General features: G+C 42.7%; 1 protein-coding gene across 1 annotated transcript in view; it reads left to right on the top strand.

The window, feature by feature from the left end:
- Positions 1 to 13,402, top strand: part of hdac11 (histone deacetylase 11) — a 59,102-nt gene that overhangs the window by 39,704 nt on the left and 5,996 nt on the right. The window contains exon 10 of the mRNA XM_003446517.5: positions 8,192 to 8,370. Within this exon, the coding sequence (XP_003446565.1) occupies positions 8,192 to 8,370 (179 nt within the window). The remainder of the gene's footprint in view (positions 1 to 8,191; positions 8,371 to 13,402) is intronic.

The raw sequence follows: 13,402 nt of genomic DNA, 5'->3' as shown, positions 1-13,402 counted from the left end.
AAGAACTTTTTGTTTTACTTTAATGTGCCGTTGCACTGGCTTGTCCTGTTTTTACAGCCTTATTCTGTTTAAAAACATTAAGGTTTTCTAATTAACCTTTTTCATAATGTTCAAGTTTAATTAGTATAAATGGAATTAAAGCACTTCTGCAGAATTGTAAAATTTTAGAATGAAGAAATCCAGTTACCTACATTGATGTTCTATTAAAAAAAAATCAGATGTTGTTTTAGTTTGATTTGTTAATCAAACAGAGTATTACTAAAGAAAGTCAATAAAATGTACTGTAAAATATAGATGAAAAGGTCTTGTGAAAGTCGGAAGAGCTAAATCACATATTGGTCCAGCATCCTTACTTGATACTTGTTATAAATAATTAGCCATTTTCTCTAGTGTCCGTCATACACAAATACAAGTAAAGGGAACAATATTGACCATATTGTTACCGTTTAATGTATTACTGGTTAAACATGTAATTGATCTGGGTGCTGCTTTTACATGTAACATCCACTGTGTTGAAGATCAAACAAGTAACATCCAGCATCCTTGTTATAGAAGTTTGGTTAGTTTATATTTTTTAAACTAGGGATGCTGAGGATGTATTTCAAGTTGTTTTTACACCCAAAGCCACTTTCACCTACTGAATTAGCGCTTTATTCAATCAGTGGTAATTTTGTCAACTTATAATTTTCATTAGTTTTCGTTGGCGACAAGAACGAATGCTTAAGGAAAAACACTATGATAAAATGTATCCGGTCTTTAAGGTGACGAACCCTGCTTCCGGGCCCAAACTACTCTGCGTTTAATAAGCCTTTTGTGTTTTTAACATATTTTAATGCTTTGTATCTTGTTCTGTTTAATCTCAAAAAGCTGCTAAAAACAGTCAGTGATCACTGTCGGCCTCTCTTGGTTTTTATTACCGCTATTCATTTTAAAGCTCAGTTTTTAAAACCTTACGATGTAACTACAGCCCAGCCCATGCAGCAGTATATTAATGACTAACCTCGTATTGTGGATGGATTGTTCTCCTGACTGAAGTTTGGTCCGTTTACAGCATCCTGCCATGCGATTGCATTTGTCCCTGTTGTGAAATCGGTTTATGTTGTCCTAGTAAGGCTACCATGGGGGCAGCCACTAGGGGTCGCTATAATACTGGTGTACATGCTTCTTCAGAAATGGATGTAGCCTCATACACTGCTGCTACAATTCAATAAAAGTGGTTCGTGCTTGAGAACCCTGCGTCTTATTGCCTCCGATCATGACATGGTGTCAGAATTGAGGACTTCACTCCAAGTTACACGGAGAAATGGCTAAATTTGGACCTCCGGAGCCGTTCGACTTTACACAGCCGGCAGAGTGGCCGATATGGCGGCAGAGATTCTTCCGTTTTCGAGTGGCGTCCAAGCTAGGGATGGAGAGCGGCGAAGTGCAGGTGAACTCGCTTCTTTACTCCATGGGGAGAGATGCTGAACCAATATATGGCTCATTTGTGTTTCCTGCTGCTACAGAGGCCAGGCCAAGTCCGCAGTTTGAGTATGATCTGGTTATACAAAAGTTCGATGAGCACTTCGTCCCAAAGAGAAACGTTATCCACGACCGTGCCTGTTTTCACAAACGGAGCCAGAGGGTCGGGGAGACGGTCGAGGCTTTCGTGCGGAGCTTGTACGAGCTCGCGCAGCACTGCGAGTTCGGCGGCAGTAAAGACGAGCAGATCCGGGACCATATCGTCATTGGATTAATTGACAAAGATGTTTCACAAAAACTCCAGCTCGAGGCGGACTTAACTCTGGATAGAGCCATTCAACTAGCACGCCAGAGTGAACAAGTCAAACAGCAAAGTGCGGAGCGAGTGGAAAGCACTGTGAATGAGGTGAAACAGAGGCATTATAACAGCATGAGAAGGAGTTACTACCAACCTCGTCAGGTACGTGAGCAACAACATGGTGAGAGTAACCCAAAATGCCAAAGATGCAACAGGGTGCATGACAAAAGAGAAAACTGCCCAGCCCGCAATAAAAGATGCAGAAAGTGCAATAAATTGGGACACTTTGAAGTTGTATGCAAAACCAAAATGCTAAAAGAGGTCAGGGCTGAGGCTGTAGAGGATTCAGATGAGGATTCATTCTTCATAGGGGAGCTTTTCCTGGGAGCAGTAACTGAGCCAAAAACAACAGTCATTGAGGAGTCAGGCTCAGATGCCGACTGGGACATTGAGCTACTGGTAAATGGCAGTCCAGTTGATTTCAAAATTGATACAGGCGCAGACACCACTGTTATGACAGAAACAACCTTTAATAAGCTACAGCAGAGACCCAAACTTATCCAGTGTAAGCCAACTGTGTACAGCCCTGGTGGAAAAGTCAAGTGCATGGGTAAATTCCTTGCTACTATAGTGTACAAAGGCCAAAAGTACCAGTACTGGATTACAGTTATAAAAGGGCAATATGCAAGTAACCTACTGGGAAAGACAGTGGTGAAGCGCATGGGACTAGTCGCTAGAGTTAACAAAATCAATAGTGACTTAACAGAGGATGTGTTCGGAGAAATTGGCCTGCTGAACTGTGAACCTGTAAAAATCGAGCTGACCGAAGATGCAGTGCCGTACAGTGTAACCACCCCACGCCGGGTGCCTTTTCATTGCACATGTCAATAAAGTTGACACAATGACAATAAAGTTGAATTCTATTCTATTCTATTCTATTCTATTCTATTCTATTTTCCTCTCCTCCCAAAGGTGGAAAATGAAATAAAGCGCATGCTCAAACTTGGCATCATTGAGGAAGTCACCGAGCCAACAGACTGGTGTGCACCAATGGTGCCTGCTCCAAAGTGCAACAAGGATGAGGTCAGAGTGTGTGTGGACTTAAAATGTCTGAATAAGGGTGTAAAGTGCGAACGGTACATCTTGCTCACATTGGATGACATAACTCCCAAGTTAGCAGGGGCTAAAGTTTTCTCCACTTTGGATGCCTCCAGCGGGTTCTGGCAGATACCACTGGACCCCAGCTGCCAAAAACTAACCACGTTCATAACTCCCATGGGCAGGTTTTGCTTCAGACGCCTGCCATTTGGCATAACTTCAGCACCCGAGATCTTCCAGCGGCTCATGAGCACCTTGCTCAAGGGCCTAGAGGGGACTGTCGTCGTGATGGACGACATACTGGTTTTCGGGGCTAACAAAGAGGAGCATGACCAACGCTTGGATGCAGTATTACAGACAATCAAAGCATCAGGCCTTAAGCTCAACAGGTCCAAGTGCCACTTCGGAAAGAATGAACTACAGTTCTTCGGTCACATCATCAGTGCGGATGGTGTGAAACCTGATGATGGCAAGGTGGAGGCTATTGCAAGGATGCCCAGCCCCCCCAATGTAGAACAACTCGGGCAGGTACTCGGATTAATAAACTATGTTGGAAAATTCCTGCCGGGCCTGTCCACGGTGCTGCACCCCCTGTCCAACCTACTCAAGAGACTGTATGGGCGTGGGGCGAGCCTCAGGAGCAAGCATTCAACAAAGCAAAAGCAATGCTCGTGGCTGCACCAGCACTTTGTTATTATGATGCAGGCCGACCAACAGTTGTCAGTGCGGACGCCAGCAGCTATGGCCTGGGTGCTGCACTGTTACAGGACCATGAGGGGGAGTTACGGCCCGTTGCTTTTTGTTCTCGCACACACACAGACGCAGAGAAAAGATATTTGCAGATCAAAAAAGAGTGTTTAGCATCTGTCTGGGCCTGCGAACGTTTTGCCCACTACATCCAAGGCATGGATCATGTACGTCTACAAACTGACCATAAGCCCTTGGTGCCTTTGATCAACTCGTACGACCTTGATAAAACGCCACTGAGATGTCAGAGACTGCTGATGCGGCTGATGCGATTCAATGTCACTGCTGAGCACGTTCCCGGCAAACAGTTAGTGGTGGCGGACGCACTCTCCAGACATCCACTGCACGGATGCTACCCGTCCGAGACAGACAGCCAGGTCAAGGCATATGTGAGCAACGTAGTGACAAGCAAATCTATCAAGTCACATAAGTTGGAGGAAATTCGTAGAGCTACACAGAGGGACCCAGAGCTTCAAAAAGCAATCATCTTCATCAGACAAGGGTGGCCTCGGAGAATGGCAAAGAGCTCACCACTGCAAGGCTTTTATGGAGCCAGAAGCCACCTTTCAGAATCAGATGGTCTAGTGCTCTACCACGATCGCATCGTAATTCCCACAGCACTCAGACCCAGTGTCCTTGACCAATTACATGAAGGCCACCAAGGACTAACTAAATGTAGAGAGCACGCAAGATCAACAGTGTGGTGGCCCAACATTGGACTTCAAATAACACACAAGGTGAGGTCATGCATCTTTTGCAGAGAGCACAAGCCTACACAGCGACGGGAACCCCTCGTGACTACTCCTCTGCTCAATGGCCCCTGGCAAAAGATTGTGGCTGATCTGTGCGAGCTCGAGGGTAAGAACTTTCTTGTCGTTGTTGACTATTTTTCAAGAGACATTGAGATTGCTTCCCTCACTACAACAACCAGCAGACAGGTCAGTAACAAGCTGAAACACATGTTCGTTAGATGGGGCATCCCGTTAGAACTGGTCAGTGATAATGGGACGCAGTTCACATCAACAGAGTTCCAAGACTTCAAACTGAGTTATGGCTTCACCCACACTGCGTCGAGCCCTCATTACCCCCAGTCAAATGGAGCTGCTGAAAGAGCCGTCCAAACGGCCAAGTACATTCTCAAACAGCCTGACCCCTGCTTAGCCTTAATGAGTTACCGCTCTACACCAATTGCAGCAACCGGTGCAAGCCCAGCTCAACTTATGACAGGACGTCAAATCCGCACCACCGTCCCAGTACTCGAAAAGACATTGCTGCCCAGTCCAGTCAATAGGGACACGGTGTGCCAAAGGGATGCTGCAGCTAAGGACTCTTACAGATTCTTCTACAACCGCAGACATTCAGCTCGTCCACTTCCTGAGCTTCTCCCAGGCCAGGATGTTGTAGTGAAGCTTGACGGGGAAAAGGGGTGGACGACTCCAGCCAAGGTCATCAGTAAGTCTAAAGAGCCGAGATCCTACTTGGTGGAGATGGCGAATGGGAACGTGACTCGCCGCAACAGACGACACCTTCAGCCTGTCCCAGGCACCGCTGATCCTGAGGAGCAGCAGCAGAGCACTATTCAAGCTACACCGACTACTCCAACTAAAGGAGCGGCTGCTTCCCAAGAACCACCAGTAAGGCAGGCATTGCCAGTTCCTGTCCCGGGATCTCCTCTCCGCCCTACCACACCTGTGAGAGTGACTTCCAGGGGGCGGGAGATTAAAGTACCTCTCAGATTCAGAGACTGAGGGCTATCTCCTTTCTATGTTCTAAGGGCAGAATAATCCCTTATCAGGACTGAGGGTAGTCTACCCCTGTGATGTCCTGCGTTCTGTCAACACTGTTTTATGTTTAAAGTACTTTTGTTAAAGGGGGAGATGTTGTGAAATCAGTTTATGTTGTCCTAGTAAGGCTACCATGAGGGCAGCCACTAGGGGTCGCTATAATACTGGTGTGTACATGCTTCTTCAGAAATGGATGTAGCCTCGTACACTGCTGCTACAATTCAATAAAAGCGGTTCGTGCTTGAGAACCCTGTGTCTTATTGCCTCCGATCATGACAGTCCCTAACCATCGGGAACCCTCATGTTAACTTTTATCAAGTTAGGGTTCGCCCTCCAGCTTCACTGTTTATATTATGCTAACATAGCTGTGTCACTAGCAATCATGTAGCACATCGTTATATACCAGCTAGCCCAACTTCAGTAACCCTACAAACATCACTGCTGTTTAGTTTTTTGTCTTCATTTATGTCGGAAGTGATAGCAGAGCTGTACGTTTTAATTTGTTTCCGAAATCCCTCCATCAGGACATGCTATATTGTATTTAGATGAAAGCTAGCGAGCTAACTTCCTGCTAACTTCTAACTCCGTTAAATGTCATAAATTCCATTTTCATGGATGTCTGGATGTTAAACTTAATTGTTACACCTGGTAGAGCAGCCACACTGATCATTTTATTACAGATGAAAGAATTTAGACATTTTTTCAACTCTCAGTGATGCCACAGTGATTGTTTGACTTTGGGACCTGCAGTAGTTTAGGCCCTAGACAAGGCTAATGACGTCAGACTTAAAGACTGGATTTACACTTTCGTCGATGAATTAAATGCTCCCATGAAAACACGACAAAATGTGAATTCTTGGGAGGAAGAGAAGAGGAGACACATTTCGTGTATGATGTTAAGGAAAATAATATATTTGCAAACGGTGTGGAGAAACTCTCACCGGTAAAACATTTTAGTCAAAGGAATCTACTTCAGATTTTTTCTATGATAATCTTATATTTTATCAACTGAAACTAAACTAAAATAAATCTGATGCCTAAATTATGACTAAAACTAAATCAACATTTGCTGTCAAAATTAACACTGTATTCAGTACACTTTAAAGGTGCAATATGTAATATTAATGTTCACAAGTGTAACTCTAGGTGTCTAACTCTGAAATAAGAAACAAAGAATTACATGGAATTAAAAGCTTTTCCCATTAATAAAACGTGGTCATATGCAGTGGTACAGACCAGGGATGCAACATGAAAACACAGATGTCTAAACTGACAGGTGTTGTTTTAGATTCTGCTAATAGTCTTAGCTAGCTCATAGTTTTCCAATGAACAGCAGCTCTCTGACTGAAAATGCCTCATTGTTGCCAGAGGGGAATGGCCAGACTGCTTCAAGCTGACAGGAAGGCAACAGTAACTCAAATAAACACATTATAACCATGGGAACAACGAGGGCATCCCTATTGAACTTTAAAGCACCAAGAACAGGAAACTCAGGTTACACAGACTCACTAAAATAGGACGATATTGTCTTGGCACATATTGGATCACTTAGCACCCAGTGAGCATGATTTAAACACAACAGTCTACCTAAGTATTGTATGACCAGAGTGTAGCCATCCTTTTATGCATGTTTCCACAGGAAGCAGCATGATTTCACACAGCTGACATGGCCTCCATAGTACCAGATCTCAATCCAACAGAGCACTCTTGGGATTTGGTGAAATTCAAAGCTGAAAAATCTCTATGTGATGCTATGGAACAAAATCTATAAGGATTGTTTCCAGCGCTGTGTTGAGTCTGTTTTATGTAGAATTAAGGGAGTTCTGAAAGCAGAAGGGGCTCCAACCTGGGACCAGTAAGGTATCTATAAAGTATCCATATACAAACACAAAGACTTCAAAGTAGATATTCATTGTTATTGAATATCTTTTTTTAATATCTTATTCATTGTCTTTTTACGCCACCATTTTAAATTATTCCCCTCTGATGTTGTGATCTCAGGTGCAAGTGCTCTTTAGAATGAAAACTACGATTAGCATCCATGAGTAAATCGAATTAAAGTATCATTAATGCTTTATTTGCAGAATAAACAATTTCTGTCTGTAGCCCCGCTCCTGTGTGACTTCAAAAATGGTATTAGTAAATATTTTATATTTACTTTCTGATGAAATGTTGTCTGTTAACCAAAAATATGGCATGGGCCGTGTTGAAGCTTTACCCCTCCCATTTCACTGATTTATACTTGATGGTTAATGGTCTCACTCAGTGCCATACAGTGTCATACTATGTCAAACTGCTTGTACTTTTCAATAAAACTGTCTAACCTATTAATAAAAAGTTTTTCTAATATGTTTTAAAACAGGGGAAGTATAGACACTAATCTGAGGTTGGAAAGATGATGGTTACTTCCTGCTTTATCTAACAGTAGAAAGATTTTCAATTTACTTGGAAAAGTACTCATTTGGAAGCACATATTACAGATACGAGTCAAAAGTTTTACAATACCATCAATGGCTTCCTTCACTATTCCCATACCAGCTTCATTACAGTCAGTCGACAATTTATTCTTACACTTTCTCATAATATTCATTTCTTTTATTGCTCTCAGAACTCTGCCAGTTCTAAAAGAAATCCTGTTAAAATACTACAGCAATTCCTAGACCATGTATAAGTGATGTCTTTGGAATCAACTCCCCATAAATGCTTCTACTTTGTATCAGTTGGGTTATTGAGTTGCTATGTTCGGTATCTTCACTGTGTCTTATATGCACCAGTCTTGTATTAATTTTTTGTTCAACACCAGGAGCAATAAAAAGGAAGGTGGAGCTGGACTGGGGCACTGAAGACTCAGAGTACCTTCAGAAGGTTGAGCTCCACATGGAGGGAACACTGAATGAGGTCTTGCCTGATATCATCGTTTATAATGCAGGGACAGACATCTTGGATGGGGACCCACTTGGAGGACTCTCAATATCACCACAGGTACTGTCACTACAGATTATTTTATACAAGGGTTTCAGAGTAGCAGCAGTGAACTGGGATGACATTGGCCATTTTTGAGTTGGCAAATGACCTCTGCTAATCATCATCATTAGTGGGGTTTCCACTCATGCAATAAAAGTTTAGCAACCCAGCAAACCTATAGTCAGGTAAAAAGAAAGTGCTTCTTATCTTGCTTTATGGGTCGCCATGGGAGATAATCTTTCTCCATCTCACCCTATCCATAGCAACGTGTTCCGTCACATCCATCCTATGCATGTCCTCCTGCACTACATCCATGAATTTTCTTTCTTTATTTCTAATCTTGTCCATGCTGGTCACTCTCACTACATCTGTCATCTGTCCAACACACTCTCTTCAGTCTTTAGTACATTTCCATCTCTGTCCTTAATCACCCTAACCTGCTGCGCATCCTTTCCAGTTGGATCTCCCTGCCTCACGCTGATATAATTCCTTTTCTCCTTCCTTAGTGTCCAGCATCACATACAACTCACTATAACTAATACGACTCATACAACATCATTTCTCTGCTTAATACCTTACCTACCCAACTCCTCCTCATCACCTCTGTTCCCTTCACCTACATGTCCTGTAGGACATATGCACTGACAGTGTTTAATATCAGCCTTTGACTTGTAGCCACAAACTCCTGTCTGACACTCTCTTCACCTCCACAACACTGTTCACATTCTCTTCCTTCAAGCTTACTCCTATTTTGTTTTGCCTCTTATCTATAACATAAGCATTGTACAGTCTGATCTTGGGATGAATTTGCTAGGACAACCACTCCTGGGAAAAGTGGCAGCTGGACTTACTTATACAACCCTAAGTCCATTTCCATGTTAATCGACAGCAACTGGATAGTTCTCCATGTCTTTCTTCTTGGAAATGGTGTTAACATACAATTTGATTATCCATACCCGGATGCTACTTAACCCTATTAATTCCTATGGAAGCCACAACAATGTACCTTGTTTTTCACACACTGCTTTTGTATTTTGGCTTTATTTTTGTGGTAGTATTTACCTCTTTTTAAAACCTGTTATATACTGGATATGGATATGTATATACACACACACACACACACTGCTAAAAGCAACGATGGAGGAAATTTAAAAACCAGAGAAATCCTATAACATATTACTGTTTTATCTGTTCTGACAATATCCATCCGTTTCTGTCAGCTAATCAAAATAAACCATTTATTGTTGTATCTGACCGAGGATAAATATCATACGGCACACTTCCTTTGGTTATATACACGTTACTTTTTCTGTGGTGTCTCATTTTGTCCTCTCCCTCCAGAGCTGCTCCTATGCAGTCTGTCTGAGCGACCACACAGTTAACAATTACCAATATTTAACCACAAATTGGGCTGCATGTGTTCAGAGAACTAATGTTAGTCTGATACCTTTGATATGTTCTGGGGTTTTTTGTTTGTTTTTTGTGACTTTCCCTACAGTGTCACAGAGGTGTTAATTCAGCTCCGATTTTAGCACTGAGGTCATAACATTGAGTTTTACCAAACTATATGTTATTATATTTATCCCTGCTTGTAATACTTACCTCACATCCAGGTTTATTACTTTAGAGGTGTGGTCAATGTCCTGTACCCAATACTTATTGTAGTATGTAGTTTATAAACAGGAAGTATAAATACAGTGCAGTCTTGTAAGAACTTCACCACCTATGACTAGGCAGTCAGAGGATGATCAAACATTTGTCAGTGCTGGAAAAATGTATAAAGGTAAAGTTGATATGAAAGTTGTAGTGTGTTACAGGTATACATGATGAATCGAGCACTGAGTAGGGATAGCTGATTCTGGAAGTGTTTTTAACTATTGTAAAAAGCTTAAATGTATGGAAGTTTGTTTATTGAAATCCCCAAAAGAGAAAACAGTGTCTGGTCCTAAATAATATGACATATAAGCTCTGCTCCTGTTGCCATGGAGAAGAGCCTAGGCAGAGAAAAATCTCTGTAGCTGTAGCAAATCTAGACCACATCATTGTTTCAGCTGGGGCCAAAACACTTCACCACAGCTGCTGAATTCATTCCTCACCTTAATCCTATAATAACTTGTCTACAAAACATAATCTCTGGGCCTGCCCCAAAACTCATGTTTGTGACATTTGGAAGTTTTCAAATGTTTGCTTCGGTGACAGAGTGGTTCTCTGGAGGTTTATCAGAGCTCAGTGGGAGACATTTCTTTTAATGAGGACATCCTGCAGCTCTCACTTACACTAATATACATCTTTACAATTACACTGCTAAAAGTCAATACAAAACAGAGAATGAATGAAGCAGTTAAAAGATGTGAGGGTTAAAGCTAATGATCATAGTCATCTGGGCGCAGCATTTCTGTGTATCCCACAGTTTCTTAGAACCAGTTTATTAGAGCATCCAGCTGCCAGTTGCATGCCTATCAGATGATTTTGGGACATTACAGGACACACATTGTTAAAAGTCTTTAGGCTCATAATCCTACATTGTATTATTGTGTGTTATTCAGACATTGCGTCTGCTTATCAGACGAACTGTGTAGGTTGCTTTTTTAAATAAATAATAATAGCTCAAAACAGCTTTCCTATTCACCATAACTAAGCAAAAGCACGGTTGGGTTTGACACAATTAGGACAACATTCATTGGATACACTACGCAACTTGGAGGTGCACATTTTTATACAGATTTTCAGCCTCAAATATTTAAGTGTTACTTGCTCTCCCACCATCAGTCCTGTACACTGCCAGCCATAGCAGGGATTATTAGCTGAGACAACCATGACTTGGAGGGAAAACATCAGGATGTGATTAATTTGGGAACAAAAAACAATGAAGATTCAAGTTACTAAGATTTATTAAGGTCACTGAAACAGTATATAAATTACAAGATGCACAAACAAAAGGAAAGAAAGAAATTAAATATCTGATGTCATAGAAATTCAACAGCTTTCGTTTGTTTGTTAGGCTGATTTTGGTTTAAAGTGGGAAACATACAAACTGTCTTATATGTGAAAAATATGCCCCACTCAGTTCCTTCTCTCAAACAGGGTTTTCATTGAGCCTGGATAGTCAGAAGTGACTCTGAGTATGCACTACATTTCACTGAATCGAGTCTCTACTAAATATGCTTGACTATGCTGGCAGTTTAAGTGGATGGGGTGAAGACAAGACAAGACAAGACTGGACCTAGTCTGCTTTATTTGAGCAAAAATGACAACTATGTTTTGGTAAATAATTGTCATGTTAATTTTTCAACATGATTACTCATCAAGTAAATAAAAATGCAACGTAAAAGAACATTTACAGATGACTTCCTTAAAACCTAAAGAGCCAAATTCAAAAGAAAGTTGAATGGATGAAGAAAAAAGATGGAGGTGGAGGCATTGTGTTGTATTCCAGGTATTGCTAGTGATGCCTGAATGGCTCTACCTTGCTAGAGAGTAAAACGTTACCTGTTTTTCTGACTACTTCCACTGGAACATAGTCAATTCAAATGTGCCATTAATCTCAGCTCTGACATTAATAAACTGACTGGGTTACAGCTTTGAGGGAAGGTTGAAAAAATGCCCTGCTGAGAGAAAGAATGTGTACTTAAATTCTAAGACAAAAAACAAAAGTTTGGTAGTGAAATGATTGCAAACTAATAATCACATTATTCTGATTTCTACTGGCACTGGTCTCTAAACGGCTTATGTAGGCGTGATAGAAACATCAGGCAGGCACTATGACCAGTTGCTGACTGAAGATATGAAAATATCCATCCATCCATCTTCTTCCACTTATCTGGCACCGAGCCGCGGGGGCAGCAGCCTAAGCAGAGAAACCCAGACCTCCCTCTCCCCAGCCACCTCCTCCAGCTTGAACAGGGGAACAACAAGGCGTTCCCAGGCCAGCCGAGAGATATAATCTCTCCAGCGTGTCCTGGGTCTGCCCCGGGGCCTCCTCCTGGTGGGACATGCCTGGAACACCTCACTCAGGAGCCAGCCTTGTCAGATGCCCAAACAACCTCAACTGGCTCCTTTCGATGTGGAGAAGCAGCGGCTCTACTCTGAGTCCCTCCCAGATGGCTGAACTTCTCGCCCTATTTCCAAGGAAGAGGCCAGCCACCGTTCAGAGCAAGCCCATTTCTGCCGCTTGTATCCGCAATCTCATTCTTTCGGTCACTGCCCACAGCTCGTGACCATAGGTGAGGGTAGGGATGTAGATCGACCTGTAAATTGAGAGCTTCACTTTTACACTCAGCCCCTCCGCGAATCGCTACCTTATTGTGGTGGAGGGGTTTGTGTGTTCCATGGATCCCAGGGGCTATGTTGCCCGGGGGCTTCTGCCCCCTGGTAGGGTCTCCCATGGTAAATTGGTCCTGGGTGAGGGACCAGACAAAGAGCGATTCAGAAGACCCCTATGAGAAGAACATAAAGGGAACACTTCACCGGGGCCCCGTCCTGGAGCCAGGTCCGGGAAGGGTGCCCAAGGGCGAATGTCTGGTTGCCAGTCATTAGTCCATGGGGCCCGGCTGGGCACAGCCCAAAAAAGGGACGTGGGCCCACCTTGCTGCAGGCCCACCACCCACAAGAGGCACCGTAGGGGTCGGGTGCATTGTGAGCCGGGCGGCAGCCAGGAGCGGAGGCCCTGGCAGACCGATCCCCAGCTGCCATGACTGGATATGAAAATATGTCCTACAAAATCCATTTGAAAGGCAACTTTAGCTGGACAATCTCTGACTGCATTAATGCGTCATTAAGATATGAAGAAAGCATGTACACAGCCAAACATACTGTATGCATCCTGTAAATACCTTATTTTGTTTCTGTTGGAACAGATCCAACATAGACTGAAGCACACATCAAAGAATGAGAGCACGCTGTAGCTGCAGCTCATCACTCAGTATTGTACTTCATTTTGGCAATCAACAATTTGAATTCATGTGCTTGATATTCGTTACATAGTGTATTTACTTTCCTAGAACCATTTCATTAGTGTATATCATTAAATGTGTGTACAGAGGCTTGTATA

Source organism: Oreochromis niloticus, linkage group LG5 (assembly GCF_001858045.2).
Source record: "Oreochromis niloticus isolate F11D_XX linkage group LG5, O_niloticus_UMD_NMBU, whole genome shotgun sequence".
NCBI classification, from domain to species: domain Eukaryota; kingdom Metazoa; phylum Chordata; class Actinopteri; order Cichliformes; family Cichlidae; genus Oreochromis; species Oreochromis niloticus.
Note: the sequence above shows the minus strand (reverse complement) of the source record. Positions and strands in the feature narration are given on the sequence as shown.